The sequence below is a fragment of the Cinclus cinclus genome, chromosome 4, assembly GCF_963662255.1.
Source record: "Cinclus cinclus chromosome 4, bCinCin1.1, whole genome shotgun sequence".
Classification (NCBI taxonomy): domain Eukaryota; kingdom Metazoa; phylum Chordata; class Aves; order Passeriformes; family Cinclidae; genus Cinclus; species Cinclus cinclus.
Window position 1 is genome coordinate 29107004 of NC_085049.1, and position 19213 is coordinate 29126216.

General features: G+C 48.7%; 1 protein-coding gene across 1 annotated transcript in view; it reads right to left on the reverse strand.

Moving 5' to 3' along the window:
• The window catches only part of CACNA2D4 (calcium voltage-gated channel auxiliary subunit alpha2delta 4), a 118606-nt gene that overhangs the window by 20059 nt on the left and 79334 nt on the right, over nt 1-19213 (reverse strand). Inside the window, exons 28-29 of the mRNA XM_062491892.1 lie at nt 3270-3331; nt 2145-2159 (exon numbers count right to left, since the gene is read on the reverse strand). Coding sequence (XP_062347876.1) covers nt 2145-2159; nt 3270-3331 — 77 coding nt within the window. The remainder of the gene's footprint in view (nt 1-2144; nt 2160-3269; nt 3332-19213) is intronic.

The window sequence follows — 19213 nt, forward strand, 5'->3', positions numbered from 1 at the left end:
AACAACACAGAAGGAGCTCAAGCTGGTACCTCTGAGGAGGGGCCCCAAACAAAGGAAACTGGGCTTTTATACCCTCACAGTCCATGTGTGTGTTTGTCTGGGGTTGTTCCGATGAGACATCTGCTCCTGCTGTGTCTTCAGGACACCTGGCTGTCCCACAAGTCCCTGTGGTGTCCTTTGTTGTGCAAAGGGTCAGTGCTAGTTCACAGCCTCTTGCCTGGGGCTCCCAGAGCTCAACCTGCAGCTGCACCCGGAGCCACCCGCACTGAGTGTATCCCTCAGCACATGGCATGAGCTCATCTTACTGTCTCCCCCTTGGGACTGCTGGGCTAAAGGTTTCCAGAACAGTATCTGATACAGCTCTGCAATTCAGCTGGCATTTCCACCAGGACAAGCTTGACAGAACTCACAGGTACCACCCCCTAGGTCAGCCACTCCAACTCCCTGCCTCTGTGAGCAACATATCCTCTCCCGAGGGCTCAGATCCAGCACCTGCCTCCCCGACACGCTCCCAGCAGGACCTGTGCACTCCAAGCAGAGGAGGACTTGTAAAGAAAGGGCGAAAGCAAAGGTTATTGTGCACCAGGGAGAAACCAGCATGCATTTCAGCATCTGTTAGTATCTGGACTAAAACATAGCATGGTATTTTAGATCAGGGTTCTTCTTAGGCAGGGATTTTTTTGTTGTTGTTGTTGTTGGTTTCTTTATTCTCGAGACAGCTAATGATAAAATAGGATGTGAATGGTGCACAAGTAGCCCAAGGCACCATCCATTTCTTTCATTTAGAATTTCTGCGTCGTGGACTTGACATGTGTTTCACAACACTGAACGGGGTGGGGACACGAAGGGTTAAGTGATGAGTAACAAAGCCCTTCAGGTGCTTACCGATTTCGTAATTGTTCAGAGTTTGTTGTGGCTGCATGTGTCTGTCTCTTTGTGTTATTTTTTTAATTCTATTTTTTCCACTAGCAGAGGGAAGAAAGCTGACATGGTGTTGCCTTTTCTGTGCATGGAGTTCCCTTCCTGCCAGAGGTTTTCTGGGGTCAGGGGACGACACTGGCATAGCACATAGGCGGTCTGCTCTTAGCCAGCTACACACTATTTTCTCCAAACTCTTAGACATAAAATCCATCTCCTTTTCTGTGTGATTCTCAGTAACAAGAGGTAAATTGGCCATTCCAGACCACAAGAAGACTGTAACTTTCAGTTAGAATTTGTTTCTCCCCTTGAGTTTTGCAGAACAAAACTGGTTTTCTGTCCCTCTGTTCAACTTCAGGGGAGGTTTGGAGATGCCTGAGTTAGTTTCAAGTCCCACAGCTTTGCAATATGACATGTTCATACTCTGAATCCAGTTGGCTTTATGAGACTCTTGGGATAATGGTTAAAAAAAATTCCTTTATCCACAGTTGCAAGCACCATCTCACCCCTGCTTCACCACAAAGCAGCATGTGATTGTTTTATCTCCCTGGATGTATTCCTAGAGGTGGCCTTGTACTTCACCCTGACAGGTTCCTTTGGTCAGCAGAGAAACATGGTCACAAGAAACCACAGTTGTGACCTGGTGGGGATAACAAATACAGAGCCCAGGGTTCAGACATCAGAACAGAAACCCGGGTGAACCACAGTGGTTTTCCACAAGAAGGGCTTGTGTCTCACACATCTTCCTCAGCATTGTGAGTCTCATTACCACTGCACTTCCAGACCTGGAGAAGTTCCAGCAGTGCCTGGTGCTGGGTTGGCCATACAGCAGCAGCACCACAGCCATGAGCCTGGTTTGAGAGCACTGGCAGCTTGCAGGGAGACCCTGAGACAGGGCAGAACTGAGCCTGTGCTCCCTGGTCGCTCTGAAACCACATCTACATCTGTTTCACGGGCACAGCTCCCTCCTCAGAGACCAGCCTACCTCACAGCAACCTCCTGCTGTTGGTCAGGTCTCTGTGACCCAGAGCACTCTGAGCTTTGCCAAAGACACTTAATTACTGTGAAGACAAATAACGGCCTGTGACAGGTTTGGACCCTCTCCAGTGGTTTCAGACAAGGGACAGTGCCTATAATATGATGGCACACAAATGACACAATTAGGAAGCCAAGCTGCAGCAAGGCATGCCAGGATGCCTCCCTGTCCCCAGCTTTTGTCTACTTACATCACTGTCATTGGGCTGGGAGGCACAGCATGGACATCCAGAGCAGCACAGCATCAGTGAGGCAGGAGAGAGGGAGAAAGCAAAATCTGTTAGTCATTCCTCTGTCCAATAGCATTCACATCCTGGGAAACCACATAGGGCCTTTTTTCACACCAGCACCTACCACGGCTACGGTTTGTGGCCATTTGGCACACAGGCCTCCTTCACCTACTTTAATAAGGCCTCCCAGCTTCACTTAACACCTATGAGGGCTTGTTTGTGTGAGAACTGCCTGGGTATGGCCCTGAGCAGGGTTTGTTGCTGTTTGTTGCTGTATGTTGCTGTTTCAGGATGTGCTCATGTGCTTTGCATAAGTCTTTTTTAGCTCAGGTTAGGTTTATGTGATCTCCCACCTGTGAGGATGCTCCTGTTACCACAGAGCAGCTTCCTGCCCTCCTATCTTCTCTGTCACCCCCGTCTGATGACAGTTCCCTCTCCTGACAGCAGAGAGCCACTTATGCTGTGTGCTGCTACAGTCCTGTCATACTCACCCCTCCAGTAGACCTCCCTGAAAGCAAAGCCTGGGGAGAAAGCCCCTGGGTGGTGAGGGAAAGGTGTTTCATTTTTCTTGCTCCCCAGACCAGGGGAGTTGTTTTAATTTTTCCCCTTCTTTCAGTCCAGAGGGTATCTAATATTAGGACAACAACAAAAGCTTATCCCTGGAGCAAATAATTTTTATTTTGGCAAGCTGGAAGTATTTTGTTATCATTAGCAAGATGATAAGAGAAGGCAGTAGATTTTTTTTTTCTGTGTGCCCAAAATTTCAGATTTCCACGAGGTTTCTGAAAGCCTGAATGAGCACAAGCATATTTCCACAATTAAATGTGTCACATGCAGCAGAGCCAGGCCAGGATGCTGACACTGTCACCACGGCATCTGCAGAACAGACTCATGGCTCACACCGCATTAGTGCCCTCAAAGGATTACAGAAATGTGTGACTTCAAACTAATCTACTTCATAAATCTTTTAATATGAATTCCACAAAAGCCCTCATTAAAATGCCATTGTATGTGACATAACATAGCATTGACCTTGCTGACAAAGAGCATTAAATTGTGTCTCTGAATGATTGCTGATCCTCCTACCTGTTGCATGGCCATCCAAAACTTGCGCTGGAGCAAATCCAGCTTTATTTGCACACCCACCGCTGCAGAAAACAAAAAGAGGGGAGGATCAAAAGAGGAGCATTAAAGACAAATACAAGTTGGGAAAAGAGGAGTAAATATTTGCCCAAGGTGATGGGATAGAAATCACAATTGCAACCTTCTTCCAAGGGTGAATGGTAAGTGCTGAGTCAGACTGCCAAGTGAGAGTCAGAGGTTTAACAAGGTAGAGGAAAAGGGGACACTGACTGTACCAAGGTACTGAGATTTCTGTCACATTAAACATGATGAAGATACAAACAGATCAACAGCAACAACAAAATCCCCCAAAGCCCCCAGGGGTGGCGTGAGCTTTTGCCTTTGTCTTTTTCAGATTTGCCTGGCCAGAACGGATGTTTGTGATCTCCCCAGCCTCAACTCCTACACCATGCAGCATCAATCAGAATTAAAGTAGGCCAGTGGGGAAGGGATTAATTTGAAAACCCACCTGTCTCAAGGGGGAACCACAGAGATTTAGATTTTTCCTATGCCACTGCAAAAGCACAGAATTATGAATGCTATTGGACAGAAAGTGTTGATTATGAATAGTGATTTGTTACCTGGTCCCAGCATAGTGCATGGTGGGCTAAGCAGCACTCTGTGTGTATGTGTGTTTCTTAATGAAGTGTGTCCTAATTTCCTGGCTTAATTTCCCTTCTATTCCCAGCATCATGCTTCTGAATTAAGGCATAGTTGCAGAGGAGAAGGAGTGGTGCAGGGTCTCCCTGAAAGGACAACCTGGCTGTCCCTGGGTAGGCTGCCTACAAGCACACATAGTAACCAGTGCAGTTGTGCACAGTCTGGCACAGTGATGGAGAACAACTAGGTTGTGTGTCAACTAGTTGAATCCAAGAGCTCTGGAGGAAGTATAGCCTCAAGCAGGACCTTGAAATAGAATATAAAGTGCAAGTGAGGGAGAAAAAGAAATAAAGGGAGGGAGATCTGGAGCCTTTTTTCACAACACCAATATCAGGAGGATGAAGTGTTGCTGTTTCTACAGAATTCCTCTGAATTAGAAGGAGCTTCAAAGGGGGGAACAGATCCTTTAAATCTGAATCATGCCGTGTGGGTGCTTTTAAGCTAACAGTATGATCTGATGCTCTAATGCAGATGGGTATGAATTAAAAAATTCATACCCATATATATGGAGTATGCAATGGTATATTTTCTTACCTCGTGTACAGAGACCCTGGCACCTGGCATCAGCTCTGTGTTTTATACCAGTGTCCTTGTCACATTCCTACTCCTGGTACATCTTACAAATCCCATGTATCAGAGGCACATTTCTTATCCAACTCTCCCCGCTGTAAACTGAATCTGACTGCCTGTCTGTGGGGGAAAGGAACGATTCTGTAGAGCTGCATTGCCCTAAGCCTTGCAGAGCACAAACCAGACAAGACAATGAATGCAAACAAAGGAGGAAGGACAGGGCTGAGTCTGGCCTGGGCTAAGATTCCTTGGCTTCAGCAAGGCTGTGGCAGGCATGGTTTGGCTCGGTGCCCCTGCTGACAAACCAGCATGCCATGACTGCAGGCAGCGGTGATGTTGCTGCTGAATCCCATGAGGCCCACACACCTGATATGGTATGTAGCTTTAAATAAATTCATCCTTCCAAACCAACTCAAGGTAGAGTCATTCCCCTCATCACAGCAGATCACATCAATGGGATATGAGCACTACCCAGGACATACAGTTTCCGTGAGACTTGAAGAGGAGTCAATACCTACATAACCAACCTTTCAATGCAGACTTACTTAGTGGCTCATGGTTTTGCCAGTGGCAACACTTGGCCTCAAATTATTCTTCAGAGAGGTCCTAGCCCTTGGTTGTAAATCTTTGCTTCTGCCCAGGAGGCATAAGTAGCACATACTCAGCCTGGACAGAGCTTCCTGCAACATGATGAAGAAGCAAACCTGGGGGGTCGGACTGATGACCAGTGGCAGGGACAAAGCAGCAGCTACTGTCAAGAATGGTGAGAAATTTTCACACATCTGGGTGACCTGAGTAAGACATGGGAGCTAAGGAGAAGCAGGCCACAATCAACCCTCCCCCCCCAGTGCTAGTTACAAATAATCATCTGTGCATCTTCACACTGTTGGTGAGGTCAAGGAGAAAGGAGGAAAGCAGTGATTCAGTCTGAGATAAGGATGATGCTATAGCTCAAGTTAGAGGGAAAAAACTGGAACAAACTCCTTTGTGCTTGTTCCAAAGAATAGCTGATTGTTAATGAGCCCTTTTGCTCTGGTGGCAAAGGGTATGCTGCATCAGTGGGAAGATGTAAGGTCCATGAAATGAAGAGTGGCTGCTGCAGAGTCCCCAGAGATACCATGACTAATAGTTTTATTCCTACTCATATGCAAGCAACCTGTGCCACTGCAGCAGCCCAGCAATGCAATAAAGCAGGAGGACAAGTGGTGCTGAATACCTGGCACAGGTAGGCATCACCGTGTTGACATGGTACCTAAAGCTGTGCACCACTTTCCACCCTGCCTGCAAAGCCATGGCTGCAGTGGGCCTTCCCTGGAGCTGTGCACTGCCATTCACTGTGGAGAGAAGAGCCTTCCCCTCCACCTGTTCATGCCTCTGCTGAGCATGCCTGCTTCATTAGCTCATCCTCTTCTTGCCTCTCCTTCTGTCTGCAGTCTCTAGCTTCTCTCTTTGATTATCCATATGCTGTTCACATAAGGAGCTTTCCCCAAGATTTAATTCTTGGGCCTGCTGCACAACAAAAAGGCATAACAAAATCTCAAGATTGCATCCTGCAGAGGGCTTATCAAGATTTACCTTGCCATTCACAACCTGTTTTCATGGCAGCTGGTCCAACGGTTACATAAAACTTGTGATTCAAATGGAAGGTACCAGAGCAGGCATGCCTGTACCATCCATTTGCATTCTCTATTCCCTATTTCTAAATATTTTCCCTCTTGAATCAGTAACTTGAAATTTTACTTTGAGCCCTCTAAAAATTTCACTTAAAAAGACAACTTCCAAACAAACTAAAATGAGTAAAAAGCCCAAATCAGCCTGTTTATGATACTGGACTTGATAGAAAGGGGCAGTTAAATAGATCAACAAAAGAGTAATTGTTGCAAATGCGAGGTCTTCATCAAGATGGAGGAAGGCAAGATAGGGGTCTGATTTTGGGGGAGAAGGCTACAGGAGCCCATGAGAGAGCAGAGAGGAAATCCCAGCAGAGGTAGTGGGCCGGATTTGGCTGCTTACTGCATTCCTGTACCAGCAGGCGATGTCAGGGAGGGCAGCGAATGCCTGTCACTGATGGATGTCACCGCACCTGACACACGCACCTATGGCTGAACACACTCTCTGCTGCACCCTGCATCCAAAATTCAGGGGAACAAATCTTTCACCCATTCCACTTAACAGCATCCCTCAAGTTTTCCCTGAATCCCCAGGGAAACAGACACAGGGTTGTGCTGCCCACCGTGGGCACCTCTCGGCTGTGTCCCTGTTGGACACACTGCCTCCCCACCACCGTCTCTGGAGCACTGGCAGGAAGGGGGTGCCTTTCTCCCAAGCTCCCCGGCTTCTCCCCTGCTGTCTCCCCATCGCTGCAGCCGCTCGCCTCGCTCCTATACAAAAGCAATGGGCTGGTCCCCTCTGATCCTGATGCCTTTCTCTCTGAGTTTATTGTCATCAGCCGTAGCAGGGGAGAGATGGAGGGAGGGGAGGAACTGTTCCACTCGGCGCCTTCTCTTGTAACCTGTGCCCGACCAATCTACCTCCTGAGGAGCTGTGGGGAGCTCCTCCCGCCCTGGCATCTCCTCACCCCTCCTCGAGCCCCTCGGCTCCTGGCACACGGAGAGGGATGGCAGCAAGGGCGGGATGAGGGAGACAGAGGCACTGACAGCAACTGCCCTTTCTCCAGGATGCATTGAGAGGAATGAAAACCTCCCGAGCTCCTTCCTCTGGGTGTTTGGGAGCAGATCCTGCCCGCCTGGCGGGGTGACTCCTCTGCACTGTCTGTGCGCGTTCCTGTGCGTGTGCTGCTGCCATCGCAGATGTACCCCCAGCTGTCACTTCACCACGCACAGTCGCTCCCTCTCCCTCCCTTCTCTTTCTTTCTCTCTCCCACTGTTTATTATTTACGGAGGATTACAGACCCTTTCCCACGCTGTCATCTCGCTGTGCGGCTCCCCTACCCTCTACGCCAGGCAAGCAGCTGTCTAGGGAGGGCTCCTGCCCGCTAGGGTCCGCCGAGAGTCCAGCTGCGAACAGAGGCACTTTCTGCTGGATTTTCTTTGGGATTGTACCGGGTTCAGAGAGCTGCCATTCTCACAGGAGGGTCCATTCCAGCCTGAGAGAGGTAAGTAAAGACGTCTCCCCTAAGCGTTTTTTCCCCATCCCCGGCTAAGCGAGGTGAGTGGAGCTGCCCCCCAGAAGCGGCTTCCTTGGGGAGGAGGGTGGCAGCCAGGTGCACAAGGCTCCCTTGTGCCAGACTGACAAATGGGCAGCGATTTCCCCCACACAGCGGAACGGTAAACCTGCTGCAGAGGTTGTTGCTTTTACTGGTTCCAGTCCAGTTCAGTGCAGGCAGCCGGGAGCAACTTCTCCCAGCTGAGAATGGCAGCGGCAGCTTTCCTTGCATCACAGACGGCTCAGGTGCAGCTTTGAGGCTGAGAACTCGGTGCTGGGGTCACGCTGTACCGGGAAGCCCTCCCTGCCTTTTGTCCCCTCCTCGGGGCTCTCAGAGGGGTCAGCATGAGAGGCGTCACTCGCCTGACTTGTTATGGCTTTGCTGGCTAGCATTTTGGACTCAGCTGTCTCAGTAAGAATAACCTAAAATGGAGAAGTACAGACCAAAATCAAACAGGTTCAGCCCTCAGTGCACAGCTTTAGGATCGGGGGGATGTATGTGTACTAATGTGTGGGTGTGTGTACTCATGTACATGACCACAGGACATGAAGTGAAGGATGCCAAATCACAAGTAGAGCAAAAAATAAGTCCCGACTTGCTTTCAGCATCTCCCCAGGGCAAGCCTGTTATTTCGGAACTTTTGGGTGCAAGGCACAGCACTGGAAGGGGGGCAGGGGGGTGGTGTGAAACACAGAACAGAGAAGCTTCACAGCCTTTTCCAGCCCTGACTGGGAGGAAAGGGTGGGAATGAGGTCCCAAATGGGCCGAGGTGAAGCACACTATGGACAGGGGTATATGTATGTAAACGTTAGCCTGCCTTTGTATGTGTGTGTGTGTGTGTGTGTGTGCATACATACGCACGCACAGACACGTGCACACACACATCCATGCAGGGCATTCTGCCCCCTCCTCCTCCCTCAGCCCAACCAGTTTATTACTGTCCCTGCATCTCTTGCTAATTAAGAGAGACACGTTAAACTGGAGGTCTCCCGACTAGGGGAAAGAAGGTATTTTGAAGCTGTTGCTCCAACATGTCATGGTCATGACCAAGCTGGGCCCCAGGTCCACTACGTGGACTGTCAGATAACCTGGATGTGCCACATCCAGCACAGCCCTGATGGGAATGGCAGTGGGCAGGATACAGCACTGCTCTGCTGCAGGGGTCTGACCTGCCAGTTGAGGATGGAGATAGAAATTAAGATCTCATCTGGGGAAGGACTGAAGCAGCTGCTGTTAGAGGAGAAGGAAATGCTTAAAAGACAGGGGAACCCTTAAACACAGAAAGCGACTTTTCCCAAAGCAGGGAACATTCCCAGCAGTGAGGAGAAGGAAGCCTTTCCAGAACTGCAGACCATTTTTCTTCTGAGTGTTGTTGCTCAGGTCTATTGGGGGGCGGGGGTGGATCTTCCTCTAACTGCTGTGGGCAAACAGCATTTGCAAGGGAATTATTCCACATGAGTGAAAGGCTTGCGGGAGTTGTCTGCCTGTCAGACAGCAGTGCTGCCTCTGCTACTGCATCCTGTCCACTTGGAGGAATTATGGTAAATCCTGAGCAAAGGGGCTTTTTGCAAAGAGAAAGGGGGAAGCCTTCTCATGCAATTTTTATACCAGATCATATCTTTACCCTTTACTCCAGCAAAGTGAACGTCACATTCTAGCAAGGTTCACTCTCAGCTCAGATACCTTTGAGTTACTCCAGTCTCCTGTCTGTCCTCTGGCTTTTTTAAAGTCTGATGCAGAAAAGATTTTTCTAGGCTCTTCTGCACACAGAAGCCTGATGAAGGCAGAGCTGTGTCTCAGTAGGGCTGGGAGGGTCAGCAGCATCATGGGACCACAAGGATACCTGGACAAGAGCATTCAGGGAGCAACAGAGGCTGGAATGGGATGGGGAGAGACTCAAGCCTGAGGGAGGGCATTTCTGGGTAGCTCTTCAGTGACTCTTGCCTGTTGCTGAGTCAAAAGACAGAGCAGGCAGTTGCCTTCACTTGCCATGTTTGGTTACAAGCAGCTGCTTACACTGTTTGACAACTGTCCCAGTCCTGGGTGGCTCAAACCATAACTCAGATGACCATACTGGGATGCTCCTGCCAGCTGGGTAATGCTTCAGTGTGCTACACCATGACACACGCTCAGTTCTCAGTGGAAAGAAGCAGGAGTGGGAGTTCTGGGATGTTCCTCCTGCTGCAGGGAAATACCTTGTCACACATACCTTATTTCTGCTGTGGCTTTACCAAAATGCTGGCTCACAAAAAAGCTTTCTGTGATTGGGGGTATGATAACAGCAAGAAGATGTGCATTTTTTTCTATGAACTAGTTCAATTCCAGGCTCAAGAGATGGAAGGAAAAGTTGTTTCATCTGTGAGGGGTTGGATTATGTGAAATATATTATTCATATTGCAAAAACAAGCAGTTGAAAATTAGGAAATACTGGTACTGGAGGCAGGGGGCATTTTTTTTTTTTTGATACTGCAAAATGCGTGCCTGTCTTATTTGTTTACTGCCCACCAAGCAAGCCCTGCAGGCAATACATCACTATTCATTGTCTTGTGGTGTTCTGAAGATGTTAGCAGCTATAGTTGCCTTGTAGCTGATGATAGAGAATTTATGCTCCTGATGAGGCAAGAGAGAGTGGTTGTTTTCCTGGCTTCTGAAGGGAAAAGAGACTCCTCCTTTTAGCCACATGAGGAAGGAGCAGCAGGTGCAGGGCCAGAGCCAGGGACCTCTTGGCTCTCAGTGCTATTGAGTCCTTGAGATTGTACCAGTTTGCTGGCTAAGCTGCCAGCATTTTGGAAAAACAGCTGTGAGCGCTCAGCAGTTCTGCAAAATGTCCTCTAGGGTCTCGTGCTGGGCACCCGCAAAATTAGGAATGTACAGACTGTGGCCTCCTGCCAAAACTGTGGTTTAATGTTTAGTTCTGACCATATTAAACCAGCCTTATTTATTACAACATCCTCACTATTAGCTTGAATATCATGTATCCTTTGCATTGAGTATGGGACAGGGTCCTGTGAAAAAAAGAAATAGTACTTGGTTGGATAAGCAAAGGCAGTGCTGTGCTGCATCCATGCAAGTGGCTGAATGAAGTTGGGCGAGTATAAAGAACACATTTTAGTCCTTGGCTTTGCAAGCCTATTTTATCATATGGTAATTTTTTTCTTCTTTTAATGAAAATGACAATTTCCTCATTATATTTTTATGAATGGGAAAACAAGAGACTGTCTATTATTGATGCCCTGCAATGCCCTATGCCCATCACAAGAAGGACTGAGACTTAAATTTATAGCAAAGCCACACAAGTCAGAACTTCTGGACTGACTGCAAGGAAAGGCTGTTACTTGGAAGACATGCCCTGCTACCATGCTCCTTCTCACTTCAAGGAGTCTTGGAAGATTGCTTCTCCATGAACCATGCTCTCACACAAGGGATAAAAAAGCAAGACATCACCCTGAGTCTGGAGATGAGCTGTTAAAGGCAACTTGGCTTGGCACTCATCTCTTGGGCTGCCTTTCCCCTCCTGAAGAGACTCCATAGTGCCAGTGCTGCCCAAAGCAGGGTGTGGTGCTGCTGTGACTGCTGTGAAGTGCCTGTGAGGGGGCAGAGGGGCTGAAGGTGGGCCCTGATCACAACTCTATTTCTAGTGATTTCGATGGGATGTCAACTTTGCCATAAAGGTATCTCTTCTGTGGCTGCAAATCCCATAGAAAACTAAAGTCTCATCAAATTTACAGACCTTCCTCAGCCTCAGCAAGCTCTGCAGCATGAGGCTGTGATCTGTGTGCTAACCCAGATGCATCCAAAGATCCTGGCTAGAGCTCTGGGTTGGGAGAGCTGTCATCACATCTAGTTGAGCTATGGGCAATGTTCCCGGCTCCTAAAAAGCATACATGTGTCCCAGAGATCTGCAGGCACCCCTGGAGCTGAAGGCAGCAGCCCAGATCCCATGCAGTTTGTGTGGACTTTGCAGGGTTGCCCCTCTTGGATGCTCTGGGAAGGTGATGGGGGGCGATGGGGAAGTAGAACAGCTCCAGGCTCTTACAGGCAGCACCAACAACCTTGTGATACAGTGTTAACCAACTGAGACAGATCTCTGCAACCCACTAAGGCAGAAAAAGGTCTCCTTCAGAGTCCAGTACAAATGCATTGTGTGTGAATGATGAGAATCAGCCTCTCCTCAGGGGGTTTGCCAGGAGCTGTGTGCATGCTGGGTTGCTGATCCCCTTATCATAAGAGCTGAGAGGATTTTTACTGCCAGCATCTTGTGCTCTGCCCCACCACTGTGCAGGCATGGATGGTTTCTGCCCCTCTGGACACGCCCAGGGCACAGCCTTGTGAGACCTTATTTTTCTTCCATTTTTCCAGTGTTTTCTACATCCTCTCTCTCCTCCTGCTCAAGCCATTACCCTTGCAGCTCATTTTGGGAGCCTGGCACCCAGGGAAGCATGGCCAACAAGGGGAGTGAGGAAAAGGGGGAGCAGCCTTGGTGGCAGCAGTTCTTCACCACGCTGGTTTCTCCACCAGAAGAAAGAATAACAAGAGTCAAGCATAAGGAAGGCCAGTGAGCTCAAGGGCCCAGTGTATTTCAAAATGCAGGAAATGAAAAAAACAAAACTGGTTTTTGGGCTAATGCAGAAGTAAATGATGGGGGAAAAGCAAGTATGGGGTATTTTGTGTGCAAGGGATCACTCAGGCTTGCAAAAGCTTGCCTCATTTTTGGAATGAGAAGCCATGAAGAGAAAGGCTCATAGCTGAAGTGCCTTGACACCCATAAGATGTAAACAGGGGTCTGTCTCTTGGTATTGATCTGGAAGCCCCTTGATTTGGCAGTCTGGTCATGCTGTTCAACAGACATCTGGCCTAGCGCTCCAGGGACAGAGCTTATATTGATTAAAAACTTATATTTTCCAATCTTGATGCTAAATTGATGCACCTCCATCTACTACTCTGTACATGTAAATGTATCTCTTAGACAGGCTGGCACCTTCCCTCTTAGAGATCCGATGCATCCTTTGACCCTTAAGTAAGAGACCCAGGGAAGGTACTGGGCCACGTTAAAATTTTTGACCCCTCAGAGAATCCTTCCCAAATGTGGGCCCATACACACCTTCCTTCTTGAACCTTCCTGAACCACCCAAATAAAAACATGAAAGAGAATATGGGATTCCGAGCACCATCCAGCCAAGAAGTGTAGAAAATACCACTGAGCACGGTAGTGATGGGAATGAGGACCAGAGCACCAGGATTCTCCCACCAAGATGTATTCTCTGCCTGCAACCTTTTCCTGGTTGTACCACCCACACACACCCCCGGGGTAGGCTTGCCAGGAAGAGAGGAGCAGCATTTTAAATGCCAGTGAGCTGGAGGATGCTTGTGGGGTGTAGAGGAGGAACCGGGAGCAGAAAGGTGCCTCCCTCAGACCTGCCAAGGCAGGAGTGGCTGCAGTTCTTCTGTCAAGGGACTGAGCGAAAGGATTAAGGGCCTGAGCTACCACTGACCATGGGATTAACCCCTGCAGGAAATTAAAGTTGTAGGGAAGGCTCTTCACAGCTGAGAGAATGAGAAAAACTGGGATCTGGATTAGAACTGGCAGGGCTGGTGACAAGCCACCACCCACAGCCAACTGTTCCCAGCTGGATCAGAAAATGTTATCTCAACCTTCATGTAGAACCCCCCTCCATATCTCACTTGGTTACCAATTTTTGCCAACAGTGTGAGAAGAACAAAAACATCACCCTGTGGCAATAAAAAGAGAAGGAAACTGGGAAGTCAGCTCACGTGTCCCTCCTCTGAGCCCCTCTCCCACTCCCTCACCCGCTTCCCTTCTCAGCCGCCTCCGTTCTGCAGGGAGGAAACATGCACGTGGTCTGTCACGTTCAGTAATACTTGGAGAAGATGCTGGCACACACATGGCTGGATTTCTTCCTGTCAACTGCCCCCTCAGCTCTCCTCCTGCTGCTGCTCTGGGCCTCCTCCATATGTTGCACTCTCACTGTGCTGGGACTTTCCTGTCACTCCCGGTTGGATATCTTGCTCCCTCCACCTGCTTCCACAGCTTCCCAAGGAATTCCACATCTCCACAGCAATCTGGGTCTTTCCCAGCAGTGCTACCCTCCCTGTCTCCCCTTCTGATGCTCTGTATTTCTCAGAGGACTTGCTGAGGCTTTATGCCCTTGGTATTTCCAGCTCCTCCACAATTTCCCAGTCTCATTATCATGCATTGGTCAGGGAGGCTTGGGATGCAAAGAGTGTTTTCTGCTCAAGGTAAGGAATAAGGAGTCAAGAAAACCAGCTTATCTCCTGGTTTTGCCACAAGCCTGTCAGGAAACTGGGGAAACCTGGCCAAAAATCCTTTATTCTGTGTAACTTTGTTAAGGCCTACAAATACTCTCTGCAAGACAGGACAGAATTTACAAGCTGAACTGCAAACGCTGCAATTGACAGCTTTGAAAATCCTGAGTGAGTGGAGATGATGAGTGGGGTGGACTAATGAAGAAGTATCAAAAGCAAGGCCACTGAAATTTCAGCCAGCCAATATCAGCAGCTAGGTTTACCTGCATCATAGTTTACCCGCATCATAGTTTACCCCTCCATAAAATGGGGATAAATTTGATCTTTCTTGGAGGGTCCTGGGGAGGAAACATTTTTTACCATAAACACATTTGCATTTCAGAGGTGCCTACATTGCCAATCCAAAAATCAGAATCTTTTTGAACTTTTCACATCACAGATAAAAGGACGAGGTTTTTATTCACACCAGGCCAGGAATGTGGCAGAGTCCTTTACAAGATGACGGGTTTTACACTTTTTCTACTTGCTTTACAGCTTTCTGTATGAGGTGTTTCCCTTCGCTGTGATTGATCACTGCAAGTCAGAGAGCACTATTTCTTCTGCAGCTGGGTTTCTCATATGAATTTAAAATATGCTTTCCATTGATTGTGACAGCACAACACTAATGATTCTTGAACATATATGTTAATATATCAGCAAGTGCTGCAAATGAAGCCCGCAGCTCTTTAGCTTGGAAGCTCACAGGGGCAGTGACACGAACTGGATGTTTCTACAGCACTGCTGAGCTTCTCTGCTGCCTCTGAGTGCTTTTGCATTCCAAACAGATGAGAGGCTGCCACTGAGACAGTGTGACTTCTTGGGATCGATAATTTGCACAACTAACAGGTCTGTTGGGGGACCAAGAATGGGGGAGGTCTCCATTCCTTCTAAAGCCACTTGTGGTGTAGTAGTCAGGCCACTGTGGCAGTCTCTGCTGCCACTTACCCCACCAAAGGCAGATAAAGGGACATGCACAGAACAACATGCTTTAGTCACTAAATGCTGAGGTACTCCTGTCCCCCTCCATTATGGGGTGATAGCAATAAAACATGAATCCTAAAAGCAACTAGGAAAGGGGAAGGAAAGAAGATAATCTCCTTAAAGTGTCCTCCATGCCCTCCCTCATGCTGCTGCTTTTCTGATAAAGGCTAAAGCAATTCAGCATTGGAAAGGGACTTTGCCATCAAGGAGAGTGTGGGGGAGGGATGAAAGTCTGTGCATACTTTCTGATAATTTATTGCTGGCATCTGTTGCAGTCTCTGCTACCTACCCTTCTGTAATATAGGTCACCCACATGCCCTGCCAGTGCTCATAAGCCAGGCTGTTAACAGAGTCTGATCCCTCAGCCATGATCCAAGGGTTAGTGCAAGGGACTTGGAGAGATAATCAGAGACAGAGGTTGCTGGGCTCTGCTTCTGACAGTGTCTCATCCTAGTGACACAGTCACCTGTGTCTCTAGCCTCAGTGCTGCTGTCTGTAGAATGGGATAGATTTATCCACCTACCCACAGCAGAAGCACTACTGGCTCTTACCTCAGCCTTACTTCTGGGGGTCATTAAACACAAAATAAACACCACCTGACAGCTATGGTAAGAGCCATTCATAGAGCACATGGCAAGCTTTGGATAGAAGGCAACACAGAATTGGGAAGAGATACTAAGCCATCATGTGGATACAGTAAACTGAAACCCTCCCTGCTCTCCTAGCATGCTCCTTGGGACCCGACCCACAAACGCTATGTTTTTGGAGTGATACTGCAAACATTACTGGTGTCTGGGCACAGAGGAGCAGGCACAGGAAAGGAATAGTGCCTTCCATAGTTTTTAGGCCCTGGAAAGTGCTGCAGAGTCATTACAGTCCCCTCTGCATCCCCCCCTTCTTTTGCTCCCCTGCCCCCAGCAGTAAGGTTTGCTGTTCAATCTAATTAGGGGAATCCTCATTAGAGAGTCCTCTAGAGTCTGACAGCAGGCCAAATGTCCAAGTGGCACTTCAGCTCAGTGTATTTTTGGCCACTAGAGCCCATGGGCCAGAAACAAATGATTTCATTTTATTGCTTTGAGCTGAAATGAAAAAAAGTTGTCTTTTACTGTCCTATTTGAAACGGTAATAAGAAAAGGCCACCACCAGCCCCACAGGCGACCCTCTTTTCTCCAGAATGTGGAAGGGCATTCAAATCCAAGCCATGGAAGAAAGCTCTGGTCACTGTGCCCCATGGATCATCACAGGGCATTCAGCTGACATGTTGCTCTAGGGAGAAGGAACCATCTAGAAAGCCCATGAGAAAGACTAATGCCTGGTTTGCGGAGCCCTTGGGGGACTTCAGAGCATTCAGAGCTTCAGCAATGCTGACTAGCCTTGAGCCCCCAAATCCAAGCAATGCCAGGCAAGCTCAGAACAGATGGCGCAGTGCCTCTCTTGTTGAGTTGGGGGCATATAGGGAGCACTCCTAGGTCTGGCAGAGTGCTTGCTGCTGGAAAAATCCCTGGGCTGTCAGGCTGAAAGCGGACAGACACATCTGGTGCTGCTCTGGAGAGGCTGGAGGTGTGGGCAGGTGCCATTTGCCCCAGGATCACACGTTCCCAGTGCTTCACTGGCAATGAGTGCAGTTGGCCTAGTGCTCTGCAGAGCAGAAGGCATCTCTTTGGCCACAAGAAAACTGCTAATTAAGTCAGAATTCAAGACAAGTCAGAGGAAACTTTTAAAAAAGAAACTCTTAAAAATTCTCTCTGCCTCCTTGCTCTCTCCTGACTATGGAATATTAATCACTAAGGGTATCCTGTTCTTATGGGTGGTAGATGCGTAGTAGAAACTGTTTTTTTTTTTTCTGGATCTTTGGAATTAAAATTTCTCCATGAACATACTTCTCCAAGGTATAAATGCTCATTGACCCTCACCTTTCAGCAGCCAAGAACCTCTACATATTCCAAATCTACTGCTCTGCCACCTGGGCATATGGTATGCTTGGAGAAGCAGGCAGCTTTGTGGAAGACATGGAGGTTAATAAATATGGGTTACAGAGCAGTCCCCGGCACATGTGCAAGCCCAACTCTGTGCACACATTTGTAAATGCAAGCTAGGCTGGTGAGTCTGTGAATTTGTACATGAAGGTAGCTGCTTTTAAGTCTTGGAAACACGTGTGTGAGTGCACACAGGGTGGCTGCTATCTATGGAGTGGGGAGTGTGGCATATATGTGACATGCTTTAAAATAATCTTGGGTTTATCAAGGCCCCTCCATCTCAGTGCATGTTGCAGTGCAGGAGACAGCATTAAAGCCCGAACAGGTGTTAATCACTATGCACTGTAATAAATTCTAAACATAGGGAAAAGGCTTATTTATACATGGCTGCTCCTCCCACCCTGCACTCTCTGCTTGAGCCTTGGTGCTGCCTGAGGGAAAGAGGTGCCTGTGAGGTACCAGAAATTAGTGCAACAGCTGGACTTGCCCTGCCAGAGGAGAAGGAGCCAGGGGTGCAAACCCTGACCCTGTCCCCATCCTCATGCTCGGGTGTGCCAGCCCTGCCCTCGGCCCCCATCACTGCCTCGGGACAGCATGGATAAATTGCACAGAGCACGGTGGGAGAGACACCAGTGCATGGCCTGAGCAGGGGCCTGGGCTGAGGGGACACCACAGAGGGAAACCGTGTCACAAAGCACCCAAGGAAGCTGGTTTTGTTTGGTTTTTTTTTTTTTTTTAATTGCTTAGCCCCCCTAATTGGAACCAAGCCAGCTGATACAGATGGGGTGTTACAAAACAGAGCCAAAAGGCAAGAGCGCAAGGAACAGAGCTATCTATAACCCTGACAAAGTTAGATGGAGTGAAGGTGGGGAAGAGGGAAAGGCAGAGCATGGCAGGCGGCTGCCCCTGATGCTGAGAGCAAGGACGTGATCATTTGGCAACGGGATTTGGAGCTGATCGACTGGCGCTATCCAGCAGGCAGATAAGGCTCTGTGGCTGTCAGCTTAACTCTGTCGTTTATTCCAGTGCTGTAGGGAGTTAAATAGAGCACACAGAAAGCCTGCTGCTGGGGAGTGAAAGTCAAGGAGGGAGAGGGAAGGAAGAGGCTGTAATTGGGCAGTGTCCGGGGAGTCGGGTGGAAGTGGCTGCAGGCAGAACCCCTCCAGGTAAGTGCCTGCAGCTTTTCATCCTCCTTTTCCATATGGACAGGTGGGGACAGGAGACTTCAGGGGTGGCTTTTAGAATGGAGATGTTTCTATGGGGGAGGCTGAAAGTCTCCATGGTCAGGTCGAGTGCAAGCACCAAATGGGGACAGCTATTTGTTGCAGCTTCTCCTTCAGTGGGGACTGCAGGGAAAGGGCTCCAGCTCAGTTTGGGGAGTGGGGGGGGGGGGGGGGGGGGGGGGGCTGCAGCAGATGAAGGTTGAATTGGTCTCTGTACCATGAGAGGTATTTGGTGCATTTGCACTTCAGTAAATGATCTAAATAGCCTTCCAAATGTGCTAGTCTAGGTACTGAACCTGCACATAATTTTCATCAAGATGCTAATTTTAATATTTCCTGGTGGTTTACATTCCCATATAAAATAAATCAGTCTGGGAGCCTGGGGGAGGGTAGGCACCTGGCACGTGTGTGGGGAGAGCGTCCTGGTGGCAGTGCAGCACCCAGCTAAAATAGCTGCCGTAGATGTTGTCAGAGCCCCTCAGAGGGAACGGAGAATGCCTTATTTCTGTACTCTGGTTGAAATGTGTCCATCTAACTGCTGCTGTGACTGTGGGTGGCACGTCAGAGAGTACACAGGGGCACAGAAGGGTTTGCGGTGTTTTCATTTTTCCTGCCTCCTTGTATCCAAAAGGGAAGCAGGAGGGAAGTTGAAACCTGTTGTCAGTCACTTATTGTCAGGGGAGAGTTTATGGTCTTTGGGTTTCTAATTAGACTGAGGATTTTTCCTTCTACTAATTAAGATGCAATTCCTCTCTTTTCAACACTCCCACTCAGTCTCCTCGCCTCAGGTCCTTCCTTCTCCTTCTCCTCCGAGGCTCACTTGCTCTTCAGCTCCTGCAGCTGCTGCAGTGGGAAATCCCCAAGCTGAAGCTGTGCAGCTCTAGCCATCACATCCATTTTACCTTAAAACAGACAGGAAGTGCTGGTAGGGAATATGGCATGGGGTGTGGGGTGGGGTGGGAGGGTGGGTGGGGGAAGGAGGGGGAGAGGGGTGTGGTGGAGTGGGGG